This window comes from Aulonocara stuartgranti (assembly GCF_965226115.1).
Source record: "Aulonocara stuartgranti genome assembly, chromosome: 17".
NCBI lineage: Eukaryota > Metazoa > Chordata > Actinopteri > Cichliformes > Cichlidae > Aulonocara > Aulonocara stuartgranti.
In genome coordinates, this window is record NC_138953.1 from 3,444,379 (window position 1) to 3,465,661 (window position 21,283).

General features: G+C 44.3%; 1 protein-coding gene across 7 annotated transcripts; it reads left to right on the forward strand.

The window, feature by feature from the left end:
- The first annotated feature begins 529 nt into the window (after positions 1 to 529).
- LOC309692513 (uncharacterized protein) lies at positions 530 to 18,077 on the forward strand. 7 transcript variants are annotated; one of them, XM_082511097.1, is made up of 4 exons: positions 530 to 1,123; positions 1,225 to 1,248; positions 13,703 to 13,815; positions 14,870 to 18,077. In XM_082511097.1, the coding sequence occupies exons 1-4, from the start codon at positions 988 to 990 to the stop codon at positions 14,948 to 14,950; spliced, it is 354 nt and encodes a 117-aa protein (XP_082367223.1). In that variant the 5' UTR covers positions 530 to 987; the 3' UTR covers positions 14,951 to 18,077. The 7 variants fall into 7 exon arrangements, 1 of the variants encoding a protein (XP_082367223.1); XR_014272325.1 differs by having other exon boundaries at positions 530 to 1,248; positions 13,979 to 18,077; XR_014272326.1 differs by lacking the exons at positions 530 to 1,123; positions 1,225 to 1,248 and adding an exon at positions 7,664 to 8,422 and having other exon boundaries at positions 13,979 to 18,077.
- The last annotated feature ends 3,206 nt before the right edge of the window (positions 18,078 to 21,283 follow it).

A 21,283-nucleotide genomic window follows, 5' to 3' on the forward strand; every position in this document is an offset into this window, starting at 1 on the left:
GCTGCAACAGGGACACATGGAGAAGTTGCAGGACACCAGCCCTCGAGGACTTTGAGATCCCTAGATTCTAGGGATAATGGAGCACAACAAGTAGATAAAGGGAGTTCCTGTTCCAGTCATCAAATCATGGTATAGCCAGTTTTTCAATAAAGTAGGATTTATTTAATCATATTTATATAAGACAAATGTAAAAATAATCACAAGCATAGGAATGAGGACCAGGAGGGAAACACAGCTGGGACTAATCACACACACACAAACACACTTCTCAATTGAATTGAATTGAATTTTATTTATATGCCACCAAATTACAAAAACAGTCGCCCCAAGGCACTTTATATTATAAGGTATATAAGGTAAGGCTTATAACAATCAGGTCAGATTCAACTTTTCTGACAACAATAAAGTGAAATCTTACCTGATGTCTTTCATAAATTTATAATGTGAGTCACATTTATTTGTACAAAGCACTTTATAAAAAGGCATCTTGTCTTTTACTTTACATTATTATTACTTTATTACTGTAAGAAACCCCCAAATCCACATACAACCACCTTCAGTGGACTAGCTGAACCTGTTCTTCCATATACTGTACTGACTTCTATGAAAAATAGGCAGAAAGGGCAGGGGTAAAGCACTTACAGTAAACACCCGGCTCTTAACTGTGTGCAGTGAGAGCAGTTTCTATCTGATTACATGACTGTGAGGTCAGCAGGAAGTGGGTGAGACGACAACAACAACAGCAGACTAGATGAACTCAAAACTGAAAGTGCTTCTGCATTTGAACTCAAGCAGAGGATGGACACAAGCAGTGCAACTAATTACACGACATGTAACTATGGCCCGTGTTCCAGAGCTGCTTCTTGGGATTTTGGAAGAAATGGTCGATGAGCAACTCAGGACTTTCCACTGGTACCTTTCAAGTAATGTGCTTGAGCACATTACTTGAAAGGATTCACACACATTCCAAAGTCTCGGGTTGATGGGATGGACAGAACAGGCACTGTGGATCTGTTGGTGCAAACATTTGGCTACGATGGTGCTGTTGCTATTACTGAGGATATACTGATGAGAATGAAACTCAAACTGTGGGCTGATACTCTAAAGGAGGATTATAGTAAAGGTTAAACATTTTTTACAGGTACAAACTTTAGTGTTTAAAGTTTGAAAGGCAAAAGAGCTTGGTTACATAACAGCTCTTTCTTTTCTTTGCTTCCTTATCAGTTCCCAGCAATCATGTGGACAAAGGTAAGAATATAAAGGACAGTCACACACATACATACAAGGTAATGTTTTTTTTGTTTTTGTTTTTTTTGCAAATCTCTTTTTATTAGCATTTTGTTTCTTAGTTAGAATTTGATCATAAACTAAAATAAAATTTAAGATTCCTATGTGAAACCAAAACCTTCATGTTGAAAATTTGTAGAGATTAGAACGTTTGTACACATAAAGGACAGTAATTTGGTTTTCCACTGAACCCCTCGTACAGATTATATGCAGGTAGATAAAGATAAAGCACACATATAATAATAATATTAATAATAACAATAAAAGTTACATCCATAAAAATCCACAGGACTACATGTCGTTGTTGTTATGGTTTCCAGATAAGAGACAGTTCTCAGAGAGTAAAGTCAATTCTTGCATCAGAAATGATAAACATTGACCACTTCTTCCAGTTCTGAGTAAAGAGCTGTAGTTTCAGTCGCAATGCGAAAGTTAATTTTTCCATTATGTATACTTTTTGAATTATGTTTGTCCAGTGAAGGAAAGTTGGGGCCTCAGGCTTAAGCCACAGCCTGGTAATGGCTTTTCTTGCTGCAGTAAGAAGAATCTTAGTTAAATATAAGTCCTCTCTTTTAACTCTATCATCAATATTTCCTAAAAATAAAGCAGTACAATCCTCAGGGACCTTGTAACCAAAGACTTTTTGTAAGGTATCATTCACTGTTTTCCAGAATGGGTTAATTTTAGAACAAGACCAAAAGATATGGGAGTGGTTAGCTGCCATTTCACCACAGTTTCGCCAACAAGGCTGCTGTATGCCCAACTGCTTACTCCTAATGTGAGGAGTGATAAAAAACCTAATAAGACATTTCCAATTAAATTCCCGTCACTGTAGGGGATTTGTAGACGTTTGAAGTGAACCCCATAACTGGTACCATGTTTCATCTGTAATTGATAGTTTTAGTTCCTGTTCCCATTTTGTCTTTACATATAAAGAGGTAAATCTTTGATTCTTCATCAAATTAGAGCATAATTTGGATGCTAGTTTAGTAGTTTTCTGCTGGTAGGTGTCGCACAATGTTTCAATTAGAGGGTTAATCATCTCAGCTTCAGCTATCTCTTTATTGTAATAATCTTGAAGTTGTAGATATCGAAAAAAATCCTGGTTTTCCAATTCAAACATGTCCTTAAGCTCTTGAAAGCTCCTAACTTTGTCCTTTTTGGTAATTAAACAGAGAGCAGTCATATTGTCCTGGTTTAAAACTCTTGTCCAAGGCTATCCATCTCAACTTCCTCCGGCCATTTTGCAGTTTTAAATGTTTGACAGTAGAGTACCACATTTGTAATGAAAACTGGGATATGGGATCGAGTTTTGACTTAATAATGTCAGTTAAGGTATTTTCTCCTAACAGTGTCTGGACATTATAGTCCGTGCTATCTTGTGTCTCAATCTGTTTCCACTTTGCAGTGTATGAATTATCACACCATAGGCATAAAGGGTAATTGTGCTGCCTGGAAATATAATTTAAGGTTGGGCACCCCCTTTGTCCTTTGGCAACTGCAGGGTGGAGAAGTGTATTCTTGCCTTTTTTGCCTCCCCATACGAATATCGACAACATTTTATCCCAGGCCTCGAACTGTTGAGATGGGATTTCAACCGGCAGTGCCTGTAAAATGTACAGCAGCCTTGGCATTATATTCATTTTTATCACATTTATTCTGCTGCTAAAGTCCAATGGGTATGTTGATCACCTCTCCAAGTCTTTTCTAATATCATCCGTGATTGGAAAATAATTTGAACTGTACAATGAACTGTACACCTCCTCCAAGCTGGAGGGAGAGGGAGGTCTGGGCCTCTTTGCTTAGGCTGCTGCCCCCACGACCCGGCCTCGGATAAAGCGGATGAAGATGGATGGATGGATGGATGGATGGATGTACAATGAAGCTGGGCTTCTTGTTATGAAGACACCCAAATATTTGATATTTTTAGTTTTCCAATTGATATTAAAGCCTTCTTTAATTTCTTTGCTCGGTACATAATTGAAGTGAATCATTTGTGTTTTTGCGATGTTTAGTTTATATCCCGAGCATTCATGAAATTCTGCTATTACTTCCAGAAGCTTAGGAAGGGAGGTGTTCAAGTCCCTCAGATACAATATTACATCCTTCCTTTCCTTCCTTGGGGATCAAAGATACGATAGCATCATTCCACAACGGGGGTATCTGGCCATTCTTTAATGTCCAATTCAGAGTTCTTAGCAGGATATAGGGTTAAGCTTCTCCCGAAATACCTTTACCATTCTGCGGGGAACCCGTCACTGCCTGGGGTTTTGTTGGCTTTCAGTCTACTGATTGCCTTATTCAGTTCTTCTACTGTGATTTCCTTAGTAAGTACTTCGTTTTGGTTTTTCCCGATGGTAGGTAGATCTAGGGAGTACAAAATGTTTTTCATTGATTGTACATCTACATTTCCTTCTTGCAGATAGAGATTTTGGTAGTAATTGTTGAAAATGTTTTCTATTTCTTCCGGTTTAGTTTCCAACTTTTGAGTTATAGGGTTTCTAATTTTGTGTATTGCTGTATCTATCTGTTGTTTTCGCAGTCTGCGAGCTAATAATTTGGCAGATTTAGGGCCTATCTCATAATAATTTAGTTTCAAATATCTTGCCTTTCTTTCTGCTTCCTGATTCAACAAATTTTCTATTTGTATTTTAACCTCTAAAATTTGTTTCTGTGTTATGGTGTCCTTTTTAGTCCTGAAGATTTGTTCCAGCTCTTTTAAAAAAAAAAAAATTTCTTTTAAAATTATTCAGAAGCCCAACATTAAGGTGCCAAACCGTGTTCTTTGGAAGTGAGTCCAACTGAATTGTTTAAAAAATCGCATTATGCCCTGAGACATCCGCTACCCCGATTCTACAGTCTAACACTCTGTGACATTCTTCCTTTTGCATTTGAAAATAATCAGTCTGGGTGTGCACTGAGTGTGGAATTGAGTAATGTGTGTAGTCCCTTTGTGAAGGGTGCAGTAATCTCCAGACATCCACCAGTCCCGTTTCCTCAAGTGTCAAGTTTAAGTGTCTGCTTATATGTGTTTTGCATCTAGTTTGACTAGTCGTGTCCAAATTATAATTCAATATTACGTTGAAGTCCCCTGCACAAATACAAATTCCCTCTGCCTCCACTGAGATTAGGTCAAAAAGATCTTTAAAGAATGATTTGGGACTATTTGGTGGTGCATATATACAGACAAAAGTCAAGACACTATTTAAGGTTTTGCCCTTTACAACAATGTACCGTCCTTCTTTATCTTTTATTTCTTTAAAGAGTTCGAATGACATATTGTTCGCCATAAGAATGGCCACCCCTCTTTTATGGCTGTTGATATGGGAGCTATAATATGTTTTTCTATACACTCTAAGAAATAAAATGTTGTATTTACTCCACCCAGTTATGTCAACCGGTTCCACACAACTGGGTTAGTGAAATATAAAATGTATGATATATTTAATTTGAACAACAAATTTTAAGTAAATCTGATAAATCTACTCACCCAAAACACGCTCTACTGAAACTATAGGATTAAATCACTTTAACAGAATTGCAACTTACTCTATTTAAGTTTGTAAATTTAAAAAATCGAACACAAGTTTATTCAGTTAACCTAACTTTAATAACACTTTGTGTAAAACTTGTTGAAGCACACTTTGAGCAATTCAAATGCTTCTAGATCTTTTTTCCTAAACAATCTTTACATGTATTCAAGTGCATTTTAAGCGCAGGAAGACAAGATAAAGAATGTCATGTTAAACTGAAATGATTAAAACTGGAAAGTGTTGTGATTCCAACATTTTTAAATGGTAAATGGTCCCTAAGGACCCCAAAGCGCTTTACATATCCAGTCATCCACACACAGGTGATGGCAGCTACAATGTAGCCACAGCTGCCCTGGGGCGCACTGACAGAGGCGAGGCTGCCGGACACTGGCGCCACCGGGCCCTCTGACCACCACCAGTAGGCTACGGGTGAAGTGTCTTGCCCAAAGACACAACGACCGAGACTGTCCAAGCCGGGGCTCGAACCGGCAACCTTCCGATTACAAGGCGAACTCCCAACTCTTGAGCCACAATCGCCCTTTTAACATTAACATGACTTAATGTAAACTTGATTGGGCTACAATGAAAAGCCCACAATACAGCCCTGCAAACAGCAGGGAGAAATTACTTTAGTGTCATTTTTGTCCATATTTAGAAAAATAACCTTTGCTTCAAAACGTAAACTGAAGTCCAAAGTTAGGAGCAGTCTTTTTCAGTGTAGTTGGATGTTGGTAAAGGTCCAAGAACAAAGAACGCAGAAAAGTGAAAGGCCTTGCAGAAGTTCAGTGTCCTCTATAGAACTATAGAGTGCAGGCTGCTCAAACTCAAGCAGTTTGTTTTTCAGAACCTGCACCTTCATGGATAGGTTGTTCCCATCTAACTCCATCAGTACCTTCTGAAGAAATTCAAATGCTCAGATTTAGAGTGTAGATTAGTCCAAGCAGGAGGGCACAACCCTTTGCCACATCACTAAGAGCTTGCTGCACAGTGCATCCTTCTACGATGACACCAATGTCCTAAGGTGTATCTGCAGAGCTTGCTCCTTCATGTCTGACAACATAGACTCCCAAAGTCAGCTTCTCTGTTTCTCTGCTTGCTCCAAGATCCACATAAATAAAAATAAAAGAAAAAGATAAGTTAATTACATATACATATGGACAAGTAAGTCCACCTTCCATTTCCAATCCCAAATTTAAAAAAAGGAAAATAACTGATCGTTCCGTTTTTAACTTACCAAGAATTCCTTGAACAGGTTATCTGGCTTTTCATTTAAGTAGACACAGACAGCTTTCAGAATGCATTCCCGTCAAACATCAACGCTGGGATTCTGGTGGAGATAAGAACTCAATATGAGGGAAGTTTCCTATTTTGGTTCCTTTCAACCTCTTTACAAAACAAAGTCAAAAATATTAACACATAATCCAGATAAGTGATTAAGCAGTGTTTCATAACTCACATCAGTGACGTGCAGTGAGGTTCATGATTGGTAAGGCACTGACTCCTCTGAGTCAGATAAACAAATATATGAACTCAAAAATCGAAGCTTTTCAATTTTGACATTACGTGAAAGCTTTCATTTTTGCTTTAATCAATTGCTGGAAGGTGCTCCACCTGGAGACTCTGTTGTCCTCCTGGGAGACTTCAATGCTCACGTGGGTAACGACAGCGTGATTGGGAGGAATGGCCTCCCTGGTCTGAACCCGAGCATCCATCCATCCATCCATTCACTTCCGCTTATCCTTTTCAGGGTCGCAGGGGGCGCTGGAGCCTATCCCAGCTGTCATAGGGCGAGAGGCGGGGTACACCCTGGACAGGTCGCCAGTCTGTCGCAAGGCTAACACACAGGGACAAACAACCATTCGCACTCACATTCATTTGCACATTCACACCTAGTGACAATTTGGGTTATCCAATTAACCTATCCCCACAAGCTGCATGTCTTTGGACGGTGGGAGGAAGCCGGAGTACCCGGAGGGAACCCACGCAGACACGGGGAGAACATGCAAACTCCACACAGAAAGACCCCGGCCTGATGTTGGAACTGAACTCAGGACCTTCTTGCTGTGCGGCAACAGTGCTAACCACCGTGCCACCGTGCTGAACCCGAGCAGTGTTTTGTTAATGGACTTCTGTGCAAATCACAGTTTGGCCATAACGAACACCTTGTTCGAACATAAGAGTGTCCATAAGTGCACGTGGCACCAGGACGCTCTAGGCTGCAGGTCGATGATCGATTTTGTAATCGTATCACCAGACCTGCGACCATATGTTCTGGACACTTGGGTAAAGAGAGGGGCTGAGCTGTCAACTGATCACCACCTGGTGATGAGTTGGATCAGGTGGCGGGGGAGGACGCTGGACAGACCGGGTGCACTTACTGACACGTCTTCTGGGGAGGAAGCAGAGTCTGGGGATGAGGGGAATGACCCGCCAATTTCCAGGGGCGAGGTCACTGAGGCAGTTAAACAACTCCTTGGTGGCAGAGCCCCTGGTGTTGATGAGGTCCGCCCCGAGTTCCTGAAGGCTCTGGGCGTTGTAGGACGTTGTGGACGCCTCTGCAATGTTGCATGGATATCAGGGGCAGTACCCCTGGACTGGCAGACCGGGGTGGTGGTCCCCATCTTTAAGAAGGGAGACCGGAGGGTGTGTTCCAACTACAGGGGGATCACACTCCTCAACCTCCCTGGGAAAGTCTATGCCAGGGTGCTGGAAAGGAGAGTCCGTCCACTCGTCGAACTTCGGATACAGGAGGAACAATGCGGTTTTCGTCCTGGTCGCGGAACACTGGACCAGCTCTTTATCCTCTCAAGGATACCTGAGGGTGCATGGGAGTTTGCCCAACCAGTCTACATGTGTTTTGTTGTTAATGACAAGTAGCTAAACATATGCCATTTTATGACCAGTAGTCAAGGTAGTAGATTAGCTTAACAGCTGCAGGCCATATATTATCCTTTAGTTCTAATGGTGTGCTATGTATGTAGTTTAGTCTCTATTATACTCTTGAATAAAAGAAACATAATCATTTGTAGTTCATTAGACAAAATGTGCATTACTCTGTATCCTTGATCAGCTGTGAATGTCTGACACTGTCTTCTTGAGAATGTTTTACTGCTGAATCATGTGAAGAAGGCCATAAGAGGGAGACTAGGTGTCTGGGCAGAAGAGATAAAACCACATTCTTCACCCCCCTTCTAGTTTCACACAGAAAGACAGGGAGGCAAGGTCAGGAGCCAGGCTCACTAAGAATTAGAAAAACATGTGAAGATGCAGCTTTTATGACAAAGAGGGGGGCCAGGATTAGCTATAAAAGTCTGTGAAAGTTGCCACCATTTTGAGACATGCTGTCGAACCTCTGCAGGCATCTCTCCCGTCCGGACGTTGTAATGCTCTTATTGTGATTTGTACCGAAATAAATGATTGTTGATTGAGCATATATACACCGAGTAGTGTCCTTCCTTCAGCCCAAAGATTCAAAGAACTGCGTGTTTTCAACAACTTGGTGCCGTGTGACCCGGATCTTTGGTGTGCTGAGGAGGTGCAGATTTGGCCTTTGGTGAGATCGTGGGGCAAGGCGAACGGAAGACCGGTCTAACAACAAAAAGGTAAGCACAACCTGTTGTATTATACCAAATGTGCATATTGGGCTTTCCAAATTAATCTGTTCGCTGGGTCACATGTATTTTCACAGTAAATTTGTCGGTGTCTGGTTTTTGGCGCAAGATACTAACAACATAAGTTGAGGCTGAATTCCAGGGTGTTAAATAAACTGCTTCTACCGAGATACTAATAACATACTACGTTGGTCTAGATTGCAGTAATCTGCCTCTACCGAGATACTAATAACATACTACGTTGGACTAGAGTGCAGCCACTTTACCTTCCACATTTAATTTTGTCTAATACTGGCTTCTGTAGCAATAATACGTTAGAATTTATTCTGAAGACGCGGCCATTAGTTCAGTACATTGAAGTCGAGGTTTGAAGTTTGTTTATGATGTCGGTTACGTCCTGGCTCTTGCCGGCTGTGAAATAGAAGTTGATTTAAGGAAAAGCAGATGCTGGCTTCACGGTGCGGTTAAACACTGGCAACGCGAGAGCGAAACACGTCCGTAGGTTTGGTTTATGATACGGCGTGTTCCGGTGATATGCGGCCGTGAAGTGCAGTAGTGGTTGGTGCTAATTTTAGTACATTGAACAGAGGTTTGACGGTGGTTTGTGGCGTCAGTCGAGTTTTTTTTTTTTTAAGGGCTGCGGTCATAAAACAAAGTAAAATTTTACTTGCCAAAGAAGTACATAGAGCAAAACCTGGTTTATGATGTCTGGTATAACTTCGGGGATGCAAGCATCACTTTTATGATGCGACTTTGCTCCGTTGTGGCGGTCATAAGCGCAGAGAAAAGGGTATTTTGGTCTATGGTGCAGTGTGCTTTAAGAAGATCTAATAGTTGAGCTCAGAGGTTTCTGTGTAAAATTCCCGCTGAGGAAAAGTGTTGTGTGTGAGTGTCAAAGCGCGCTCTGGGTGAGAGAGTGTGTGTGAAGCTGCGAGGCGTGCTCTGGGTGCTGTCTGGTGGGTGAAGCGCGCACTGAGGGAGAGTGTGACTGAGGCGCGCTCTGAGTGTGTTTTGTGTGGAGTGTGAAGCGTGAACACAGTGACAGTGACGGTTAATGTGTTTGATTAGGAGGACATTAGAGCAAATACACATTTTAGGATCAAAGGTTGATGCCTAGTGTACCTGTGGAACATTTGCCCTAGGAGTGGCGACCCTCCTGTCCGGGGACGCTTGGCCAGGACCGGCGGCGTCCGGGTGCCGAGGTGGTGACTTGGGGAGGTGAGGGCCCCCGCATAGCCACGGAAATAACACTGGAACGACCGTGTAATCACGGGTTCACATTTATTTCCGGACTAGAACAAGACACATTTTGCGAACAAACGTTGAGTCTAGATTTAGTAAAGAAATATAAAAAGGTTGAATTCCTCGTTTCAGTGGTTGAAATTGTTGTGTGCCTGTCCCCTGACGAGTGTGAAATTAGAATAAAGAGGGAATTCGGAGCCACATAGAGATAGACGGGCATAATTGGGTGTATTACTCTGTGGTGTAAACATTTAAAGTATTAAAAATATTAAAAAAAAGGAGTGAAAGGGCGAGAAGTGTGTGGTGGTGTGAATATGTCGGGTCCTAAATCTGACATAGAAAGAGGAGAAATGCAGGGTGAGTGGAAAACTGTTGATGAGCAGGTGAAGGAGTTGTTGCGGGCGCTGAGGGTCATGCGACCTGGCAGCGTGGGTGAGAAAAAATCAAAGGCTGCAGCTGTGGCAGCCAAAGTCAAAAAGTTGTGTGATAAGGAAGGAGTGAGAGGAGAAATAAGAAGGTCGTTGGCAAAATTACTTCTGGGAATAGCACAGAAGCGCCAGGAAGAAGAACAGGACATTAGTACACAGTTAGAGGAGGCTGCTTTTTGGAACAGGCGCAGATTAGGAAAAAAGTTGCAGGAAATTCAGGAGGAGAAAGCCCGTGTAACAAGGTGGGCTGTGACATGCCAGGGGGTGGAGCACTGGATGAGGGAGAGAAGGGAGGAGCCTGAGAAGCTGATGCTGCCGGCTTCTCCGGTGAAGTCATCGCTCACTGGCTTTCCCCCTCCCTATCAGGCCCCCGCCCCCCTCTACCCTGTGCTGAGGGTGGAGCAGGGCTGTCTCTCTAGTGAAAATGGCCAAGTTTTAGAAGTAACAGGAGGCTATGTAGATTGTGATATATCTAAAGAGCCCAAACGACCTACGTGGACCCCGAGGGGTGAAACAATAAAACAAAGCTCCACTTTTGTTAATGAAGAGGGAGCTTGTGGCGGAGTGCAGTCACCGCCCATGAAACAGTCTCCCCAGCAGGCAGAGTCTGAAGAAGAGCGGGCTGTGCGGCTGCTTGAAACAGCTATAATAACTCTAGAGCAGCGTCATCAAATTTCTGAGGATGAGGCATGTAGTGGAGTAGTTGTTGCACCACAGGTTGAGAAAGGTGAGGTGTGCGGGCCCAATGGGGACGCATACGAGGGCTGGTTATCAGGCACACTGGATGATAATACACCAGTAAGTGTCTGGGAAAAGCAGAAATTAGATGCAGTGCCGGAGCTAGAAGAGGCCTTTTACAATAGAGCAGCCAGAGAAAAAGCAGGAAGAGGCAGAGTACTTAAACCTAAACTTCCAAACAAACCACACCCCATGACACGTCGGAGCCAGGATGACAGGGACACTTTGTCTCTGCCGGGATCATTTCCCCTGGTGGTGACCGCTGGGGGTCACATGAAATACAAGCCATATGGGGTGGGAGATGTAACTGCATTGATTGAGTTATTACCTCCTATTACAGACGGAGGTGCAGGGTGGTTGAGAGAATTTGATAGAGCAACAACAGGTGTTCAACTGGCCCTAGGTGATTTCAGAGCTGTGGTGGCCAGATGTGTTAAAGGCACAGCACTGGATGACATAGAAAAAATAGCAGGTACAGCATTGATGGCTGATAGCATCCCGTTTTGCCGTGTTGTGAATGAAATATCTCATGCATTACGTGAAAAATATTCCACTCCAAATGCTGCTAAGATTTTGAAGTTGTTGTGGAAGCCTGATCAAACTCCAAGGGAGTACATAGAACAGGCTAAAGCCACATGGGCCCTTAACACTGGCCAGCATCCTGGTAGAGAGGGGATGCAACAATTGTGGTTTAGAGACGCTGTGTTAAAAGGTGTGCCCGAAAAGGTCAGAGTGGCCATGACTGATAATCCCGACATGGAGGGAGCAGAGTCTCATGTGTGGGAGAAACATCTGGTGCATCGCCTGCAGACAGCTCATGATGAGGTTATGGCTAAAACTGAGGAGACAGATAGCATGAAAGAGCAATTGTTGAAATTACAGCTGGGTGAGATGAGGGGAAAAGCAAATGACAAGAAAAAGGATGAAAAAATAGCAAAAGTAATGGTAGCTCAAGGTTTCCAGCAAATGGGGACTGATGTTGATCCTAATGCATTGCCAGTAGACACACCGGGACCCGCGCGAGGCACAAATTGGGGTGGCCGTGGGATCGGTAGAGGAAATTGGGGCTCACGTGGTGGTCAACGGGGAGGAGGCGGCGGCATGGGCAGACAAAGGGGTGCGCATAGAGGTCCGTACGTGCCAGGGACTGTGTGCTTCAACTGTGGTCAGACTGGACATTGGGTTCGAGAGTGCCCAGAACCACCTCAGCAGTTCGGTAACAACGGTAACAACATGCCACGTTTGCCAAGAAGGGGGCGTGGACAATGGTCGGCCCCCAACTCACAGATGGCTCCACCAGGCCAGTATTCAGTGGAATACTGGCAGCAGGGACAATACTGACACACCCCACAGAGAGGCCTGGAAATAGGGGGAGGGGCAGACCCCCTGTTGCCACTAAGGGTTCATGGACGTAACCTGCCCTTTTTAGTGGACACAGGAGCAACGTATTCCACCATTCGTACGGCTCCTGACGACATCCCACTCACAGACACAAAAATCAGTGTTATCGGCTTCTCTGGGGTAACCATGACTTTGCCAGTGACTGTCCCTCTAAAGACGGAGTTAGGACGCCAGTCCTTAACCCATTCATACATGATTTCATCACAAGTTCCAGTTAATCTGTTGGGCAGGGACCTGCTCATTAAGCTGGGAGCTACTATCATGTGTGGAGCTGATGGATTGACAGTGACTTTGAGAGATGGCACACAGCTGTCCTGTTTGCAATCAGGAATGAGAGGACAGTGGCTGTTATCTGAGGATTGTGAACGTACAGCGCAGATTTACTGGGCGCGACTGACCACATCAGATGGAATTCTGGCACAGTACCAACTCTGGCGTCCCTGGATAATGTCCATGTCTGTTTACTCTCCCTTGCGTGACCCCTACCACGTGACCTTGTTTTATGATCGCGAACGCACTGAGTGCTTTGAGGAATTGTTTAACGAGTGTTTAGATGAGACAACTTGGGAGCTTAACTCTCAGGACATTTATGTTGGCACAGCTGGAGTGGCAGCGTTTGTTCCACTCCCTGAAGATAAAATGTGTTGGTATAGAATGGGGGACGAAGCGGTTCCCCATGTGTCTTTGGCAGTACACGAGGGTCATCAAGCAAAAGATTTAGGCCCCATGGTGAGAACAGCCACAAGGGCCACAGATTGGCAACAAACACAACTCACTGATGTCTCATACTCACCCAGTTGTAAAACATATCGAATTTCTGTGACAGCTACTGATCAGAGTGTGTTAGAGCACAAATTTTTAAAGCGCACACATGGCAGGGAGAAATCTGATCACGAGGAAGCTGTTAAAGGCTTAACAGAACTCCCAGACACTCTGTGGTCTAAAGGTCCAACTGATGTGGGTTTAACATTTTGTTCACCCATCACATTTGAGTTAAAGGATGACACCCCTATTTGGCGTTCACAATACAGACACAGTCCAGAGGCAGATAATGGGATTGCAGAAACAATTTCAGGGCTCCTGCAGGTGGGTGTGCTGGAGTCGTCTTCCTCTGCATGGAACACTCCGATCCTCCCAGTTGAAAAGTCAGGCACGGGCAAGTATCGCATGGCACATGACCTTAGGGCAATAAACGCTGTCCTTAAGACACAAACAGTACCTGTACCAAACCCCTACACAGCTCTGACTAATTTATCTCCAGATCAGCGGTGGTTCACATGCATAGATTTGGCAAATGCTTTCTTTTGTCTCCCTCTGCATCCATCTTTAAGAGATATTTTTTCATTCACTTACAGGGGCCAGCAGCTGCGTTACACACGGCTGCCGCAGGGTTTTGCCCTTTCACCTGGCATTTTCAATCAGGTACTAAAAAATGCTCTTTCTCCATGTGTTTTACCTGAAGGATGCACACTGATCCAATATGTGGACGATTTGCTGATTGCCGCTAAAACAGCTGATGCTTGTTTTCAAGCGACACTGACGGTGCTTCGCCAGCTGGCTAAAACAGGCTTTAAAGTAAGTAGAGAAAAACTCCAACTTGTCAGAACTGAAGTTACATTTCTAGGTCGTGTGGTGGCGATGCAGACGGTGGGCATGTTGGCGTCCCAGAGGGAAACAATTATGTCACACCCCCAGCCACGTACAGTTAAAGAAATGTTGTCATTTCTTGGGCTCACAGGTTACAGCAGACACTACATTCCTGACTATGTGGGCAAAACCAAACCTCTCAGGGATTTGGTAAGGGAACACGGCATGAGAGATCTCACCGCTAATCTCAACTGGACCACTGAAGCTGAAATGCGGTTCATTGAATTAAAGCAGGCCCTATCTCGTGCAGCAGATTTGGCAATCCCCGATTATAACTCTGATTTCTCAGTTGATGTTTCTGAAACAAATGGAGTAGTAAATGGTGTGTTTATCTCTTCTGAGCCTGCCTGATTTGTGGACAACACAATCCGAAGCCCACCGTGAAACCAGAAATGGGTAAGTTTCCTTTGCCAGAAAGACCAGGCCAGGAAATTGTGATTGATTACACTGACATGATAACCGCTGTTCGAGGGTGTAGATATCTGTTGGTGTGTGTGGATGGACTGACTGGTTGGCCAGAGGCGTGGCCTACCCGCAGAGAGGATAGCAAAACAGTGATCAAATGTCTGGTGAATTATTATGTCCCTTGGCATGGATTCCCAGAGAAGGTAAGATCAGATAATGGCACTCACTTTAAAAATCGAGATCTCGCTGAGGTGGAATGTATGTTGGGGTTGCAACATAGATATGGTACAGTTTACCATCCACAGTCTCAGGGAAAAGTGGAAAGAATGAACCAAAATCTTAAAAACAAATTGGCAAAAATCTGTGCACAGACTAACATGAATTGGGTTGATGCTCTTCCCATAGCTTTAATGAGTGTAAGGTGCGCCGTTAATCAGCGCACTGGGTTCACTCCATATGAGCTGCTGACAGGAAGACAATTTCCAGGCCCTGCAGCAGGTGTAAGAGAATTAAGAGAGGAAGTAAAAGTGTCTGAACATGTGAAACAGTTTAAAGCACTAAAAGCTCTTGTCTCTAGTTTCACTACGCAGGTGGGAGATCCAACAGGAAAGGAGGTGACCACGCCAGAGGCGAAGTGGGTGTGGCTGAAGGTGTATAAGCGAAAGTGGGACGAGCCCAGGTGGACAGGACCTTTCGAGGTGACCACTTGAACCTCTCACGCGGTCCAGCTGAGGGGTAAAGGCGACACCTGGTACCACTGGAGCCAGTGTGCAGCGGCGGAGGAGCCTAGGCGATCGGAGAGGCTCTTGGCGAAAAAGGGGGACACGGCTGTGACCCCAAAAAACACAGATCTTAGTATAGAAGGGCCAGAATAATACCCTGATCTGTGTAACGACCAAAGGGTAGTCTACCCCTGAGGTTGAAGAAAGAAGTCGAGAATCACCCAACTGGAAGACACTGGTAGCTGCAGCAATAAAAATAAAGGTTAAAAGCTCCTTAGACAGAGGTTCTAGTCTAAGTACATTTGAAAGGTATAAGGGGGCATCAAAATGGGGGAGGAAAAGTCTAATGCAAAAATGAAGCTTCTGGAGAATTGGAAATTGATGGGAGTGTTAGCTATGATCACTATTGGTGTGCTAACTACTGTTTTTCTGTTGTGTGAGTTGCCCAGTTACAGAACTCATCCACCTCCTCTTCCTCTCGCGGACCCTGAGGCGACCACCTCTGAGCGTGATGTAGGTGAGAAACCAGATCCTTGTTTAGAGTATTATGGAGGCATAGAGGTGGATTACGTTAGAGGATCCACCACAGCCTTCACTTTTGATCTGTGTTCCGTGATAGACTGTGGAAAGGATCAGACCAGTTGGCGCGGGTACGAAGTATGGACATGTCATGACATAAGATTCACAAATGCTTGTCTTGTAGGTAAACCCACCGCCACGGGGTACACCCCGTGTGAGGAGTGGGACATGGTGACCGGCTACACCCTCCCAGGATGGGATGCACGGGGCCGTTGGGAGGGGTTTGCAATTCAGCGTGATTTCAGTAACACACAAAATCCACTTACAATGTCAATTGGTGGGTGGCAGGTTACACCGCAGCGGTACCGGAAAGAAGATAAAGTGTTTTATTTAGTGTTAGGAGTAGATGTATTTGGGAAAGATCCGAGAGGCATAATAAAGATAAACTTTAAAGATCCATCCTGTAAATTGCCCAGCCACAACGCCACATTAAGCTGTAATTTATCTAGCAGCGACACCGCATCAACCAAAGCCCCACCCTCCGGGTCTAAGGTAACAAAAATGGACTACACAAAGTGGAAACCCCGACAGCTGATGTCTCGTCCCACAGGCTATGTGGACAGCAACCTGTGGTTGGACTGGCTGATTGAAACTACAAAAGAGCAAAAGGTGTCTGATTGTGTGGCATGCGCTACAGCACGCCCACGTTTATTTATTGAACCGGCACCTCTGTATCCAGAGGACCCCTGGGGTTTTGATTGCATGCTCCGACTTACTCGGAGAGCAGTAACTACAGGAAAATGTGCTCCATTATCTGCTTTATTTCCCCCAATAGATAATAACACCATTCCCGGACCGTTCACACCTAGGAAAGCTAATTATACTTGTTTCAATTTTACTGCAGATGATCCTGGAGAGCAGGAGTATGACGCTGGCGAGATCCCGGCTGATTGGTGTGAGGCCACATTTCCAGGAAGAGGAGAGGCAGCGCGTGCGAGCGCCACGGTCGTGGGTACTTGGGCTCGAGCCGGTTTGTACTATTATTGTGGAGGTGGGAGTCTGCATGTGCGAATACCAAATGAAGCGGTTGGTGTTTGTGCCATGGTCAGACTAGGAGCGCCTCTGCTGATAATAGGGGGTAAGGATAATTCTGAGAGGGTAGAGGGATATGCGCGACGACCACCTAGGCGCAGACGTCAAGGGTGGCCTAAAGGATCATCTTGGTCGTTTGATTTAACTGTTAATTCACCCACGTATATAGATTCTATCGGTGTTCCGCGTGGCGTTCCAAATGAGTTTAAATTAGTAGATCAGATAGCAGCCGGTTTTGAAAACATTCCAGTACTTTCTGCCTTGTTTCCCGTCACCCCCAACAAAAACGTAGATAGAATTAACTATGTGCACTATAACGTTCTCCGACTGTCAAATTTGACCCGTGATGCAATTCAGGGCCTAGCAGAACAAGTAGGTCCAACCTCTCTGATGGCAGTGCAGAACCGGATGGCGCTGGATATGGTTCTGGCTGAAAAAGGAGGGGTTTGTGAAATGTTTGGACAAATGTGTTGTACTTTTATTCCCAATAATACAGCTCCGGATGGCTCTGTAACTCGAGCACTGGAGGGGCTACGGACTCTGGCCCATAATATGCATGAACATTCAGGTATCGACAATCCGCTGGAGGAATGGATGACTTCTGTTTTTGGGCAATGGAAGGGATTTGTTATGTCAATCTTGGTCTCACTGTCTGTTTTTACTGCTGTCTTAACCACATGTGGTTGTTGTTTGATCCCATGCCTCAGAGCTCTGGTAGTTCGTCTTATTGACAGGGCCGTAACCTCAGGGCCGGAGGGCCGGGGGGTTATGATGCCTCTGTTAAAGGATGATCCTGAGGAATGGAGAGACGTGGACCTTGTGACCCTGGAATGCGTCTTGTAAGTGATCTCTTTGAGAAAAGAGATCAAAGGGGGTGTTGTTAATGACAAGTAGCTAAACATATGCCATTTTATGACCAGTAGTCAAGGTAGTAGATTAGCTTAACAGCTGCAGGCCATATATTATCCTTTAGTTCTAATGGTGTGCTATGTATGTAGTTTAGTCTCTATTATACTCTTGAATAAAAGAAACATAATCATTTGTAGTTCATTAGACAAAATGTGCATTACTCTGTATCCTTGATCAGCTGTGAATGTCTGACACTGTCTTCTTGAGAATGTTTTACTGCTGAATCATGTGAAGAAGGCCATAAGAGGGAGACTAGGTGTCTGGGCAGAAGAGATAAAACCACATTCTTCACCCCCCTTCTAGTTTCACACAGAAAGACAGGGAGGCAAGGTCAGGAGCCAGGCTCACTAAGAATTAGAAAAACATGTGAAGATGCAGCTTTTATGACAAAGAGGGGGGCCAGGATTAGCTATAAAAGTCTGTGAAAGTTGCCACCATTTTGAGACATGCTGTCGAACCTCTGCAGGCATCTCTCCCGTCCGGACGTTGTAATGCTCTTATTGTGATTTGTACCGAAATAAATGATTGTTGATTGAGCATATATACACCGAGTAGTGTCCTTCCTTCAGCCCAAAGATTCAAAGAACTGCGTGTTTACAACAGTTTTGTGGACTTGGAGAAGGCATTCGACCGTGTCCTTCGGGCTGTCCTGTGGGAGGTGTTGCGGGAGTATGGGGTGTCTGGCCCATTGCTATGGGCCATTTGATCCCTATACAACCGTTGCAAGAGCTTGGTTCGCATTGCCGGCAATAAGTCGGACTTGTTTCCGGTGGGTGATGGGCTCCGCCAGGGCTGCCCTTTGTCTCCGGTTCTGTTCATGATTTTTATGGACAGGATTTCTAGGCGCAGCCAAGTGGCGGAGGGCTTTCACTTTGGTGGCCTCAGAATCTGCTTTTTGCGGATGATGTGGTTCTGTTGGCTTCATCGGATGGGGGCCTCCAGCTCGCACTGGAACGGTTCGCAGCCGAGTGTCAAGCAGCGGGAATGAGGATCAGCACCGCCAAATCTGAGGCCATGGTTCTCAGCCGGAAATGGGTGGAGTGCCCACTCCGGGTCGGGGATGAGTTCCTGCCCCAAGTGGAGGAGTTCAAGTATCTCGGGGTCTTGTTCGCGAGTGATGGGAGAAGGGAGCCGGAGATCGACAGACGGATTGGGGCTGCAGCCTCAGTAATGCGGACGCTGCACCGGTCCGTCGTGGTGAAGAGGGAGCTGAGTGTAAAAGCGAAGCTCTCAATTTACCGGTCGATCTACGTCCCTACCCTCACCTATGGCCACGAGCTGTGGGTAGTGACCGAAAGAACGAGATCGCAGATACAAGGGGCAGAAATGAGCTTCCTCCGAAGGGTGGCTGGCTTCTCCCTTAGAGATAGGGTGAGAAGTTTGGCCATCTGGGAGGGGCTCAGAGTAGAGCTGCTGCTGCTCCACATCGAAAGGAGCCAGCCTGAGGTGGTTCGGGCATCTGACAAGGATGCCTCCTGGGCGCCTCCTGGGTGAGGTGTTCCGGGCATGCAGACCCAGGACACGCTGGACAGATTATATCTCTCGGCTGGCCTGGGAACGCCTTGGTGTTCCCCCGGATAAGCTGGAGGAGGTGGCTGGGGAGAGGGAGGTCTGGGCCTCTCTGCTTAGGCTGCTGCCCCCACGACCCGGCCTCGGATAAAGCGGATGAAGATGGATGGATGGATGGATGGATGGATAATAATATTCAACATTGCTATCAATACATTTGTCAAAAAATGCCTCTCTGTGCAAAATGGGTTTAAAAACATAAACAACTGTAGGATACTGTTAGTCCGTGATTTGAACTGAGGGAACAAATCGTGGCAGGATCAGCCTGATATTATTTGTATCCCACTGTAACCTTACTGTATAAAGAGCTAACATCCCCAAAATGTCAGTAGTTAGTCATTAAAGAAGTGTTTGTGAACTAAAAATTAAGAATGTGGGATACTGTTTGTCCGTGATTTGAAGAGCCCAACGCGTGCTTCCAACAAAGGGAAAACCAATTATGCAAGGGAGACCTATCTTGGCACTTGTGCAGGTGAAGCCAAAGGGAAGATATGCTTCACCATATTTTCTAGTCTTTGCTTAGAATGAAGTTGTTTTGGAAACATATTCAGCGATGCTTCATCTCCTGCTTTGCCTTTGTGTGGGCGCCCATGCTAGCAGTGTCCAAGCATTTTCTTTGGGGTTTTTTCCCCTTTTCATACCACGCCCCCCCTACAATGCATGTAGTGAAGGACTTATACTAAACACATTTCCTGCAAAGAAATTTTAATTAGCAGGAATGTAGGACAATGTAAAAGTGAAGGCAATGCCCTGTTGATGTAATTTCTTTAAGTTTTGGTGTCAATTTTTTATTTTTCTGATAAGAGATGCACTGAATTAAAGCAGGAGGAAGGCGGAAGACCAGTTTTACTTGGATGTAAAGATTTGTACAGGTGAGAAAATGCGAAAGCAGTGTTTGGTGTAGATGGCAGTGCATTAAAAATATTTTTGTCACTAAAACCGATGAATAATTGTGGCAAATAATTCAAAAATCACTGCTGATGAAAACAATAGTGATAATCATGTTGGTGACAGTTGGTCATAATTGGCTACTTAGAGTTTTATATAATTAAAATATACAGCTTTTGAATCATTAAACAACTGGAAAATACACCACACTACACATATCACACAATAGATTTACAATAAATTGGATAAACCTTAGTACCATAGCACATGCCCAAATTTCGTAACTTAGCATTCACAGCTTAACAGTCATCTCTGTTACACAAGGCTTAAATCAGTTAATTACAAAAGATACCTTCTTTCACCCTCCAATGAGCCCACTCCATTACTAGTTTGCCACAAAAGAAGAGGTAAAAAAAAATGACCATAAAAATGGCAGAAACCATGTTCATTCCATTAATAATATTCAAGACCAAGGTAACAGGTTATAAAATGTTAATACTGTAACTGCTAGCTTTCAACTTGATAGCTGCACTAAACATCCCTTTTGCAGATGTCCCATTGCTCCCAACCAATGACTGGTCCCAATTTTGACTCCAAGTCAGCACTTGACTCGATGACATGACCAGTAGAAATAGGTACACCAAGTTACACCAAATTACATCAAATTTTTCAATTTCTTCATTCCCTATTTAGTGGTGAAATTCCATTGTGGAAACAAATAACATTGGATTCACAGGGGGATGATAAATATGAAAATCAAAAGAATTATATGTATAGCTGTTGATAATCGCTGTATGTGTGACAATCTTCATGCATGTTCATGCTTACCCTATTGGGTACACACAATAACATACTTAATTGCTATTATTGTCTGCTCTACTCACCACAGTCTAGCTTTTTTGTATTTAATGGCTCAGTCACACCAGAGTAGATTGCAACCTCCCTAGAAACAATTGCAATTTCTTTGCTGTCAAAAACCAGTTGGAAGTAGTTGCTCTAACCAAGGTCACCCAGAGATTAAGCATGCAACTCCCTCAGCCGTCACCCTGTGCGTCATGCTGGCCCCGTCGTCGAAACAATCACTCGAAACAACCAAGTTCATTGCGCACCATACACAGTAATTTTGGTTGTGTTGCATTCTCCAACCACTGTTTTTCCTACTGTGATTGTAGCATAACAACCACAAAGATCATCCTGCTAGAGTACATATAGACATTATCGCAGATACACAAGGGAAATGTGGAGCATCTCACAAGTGCTTTATCCAAAGTTACTGTAAACATTTGGAAAAA

Excerpts from the sequence above, each read along its gene's own strand:
- LOC309692513 (XM_082511097.1), top strand. The coding sequence starts at position 988 with ATGGACAGAACAGGCACTGTGGATCTGTTGGTGCAAACATTTGGCTAC. Across the intron at positions 1,249-13,702 it reads CAGCAATCATGTGGACAAAG|GATGCACACTGATCCAATAT; the intron begins GTAAGAATATAA and ends TTTTACCTGAAG. Across the intron at positions 13,816-14,869 it reads TGGCTAAAACAGGCTTTAAA|TTTCACTACGCAGGTGGGAG; the intron begins GTAAGTAGAGAA and ends TCTTGTCTCTAG.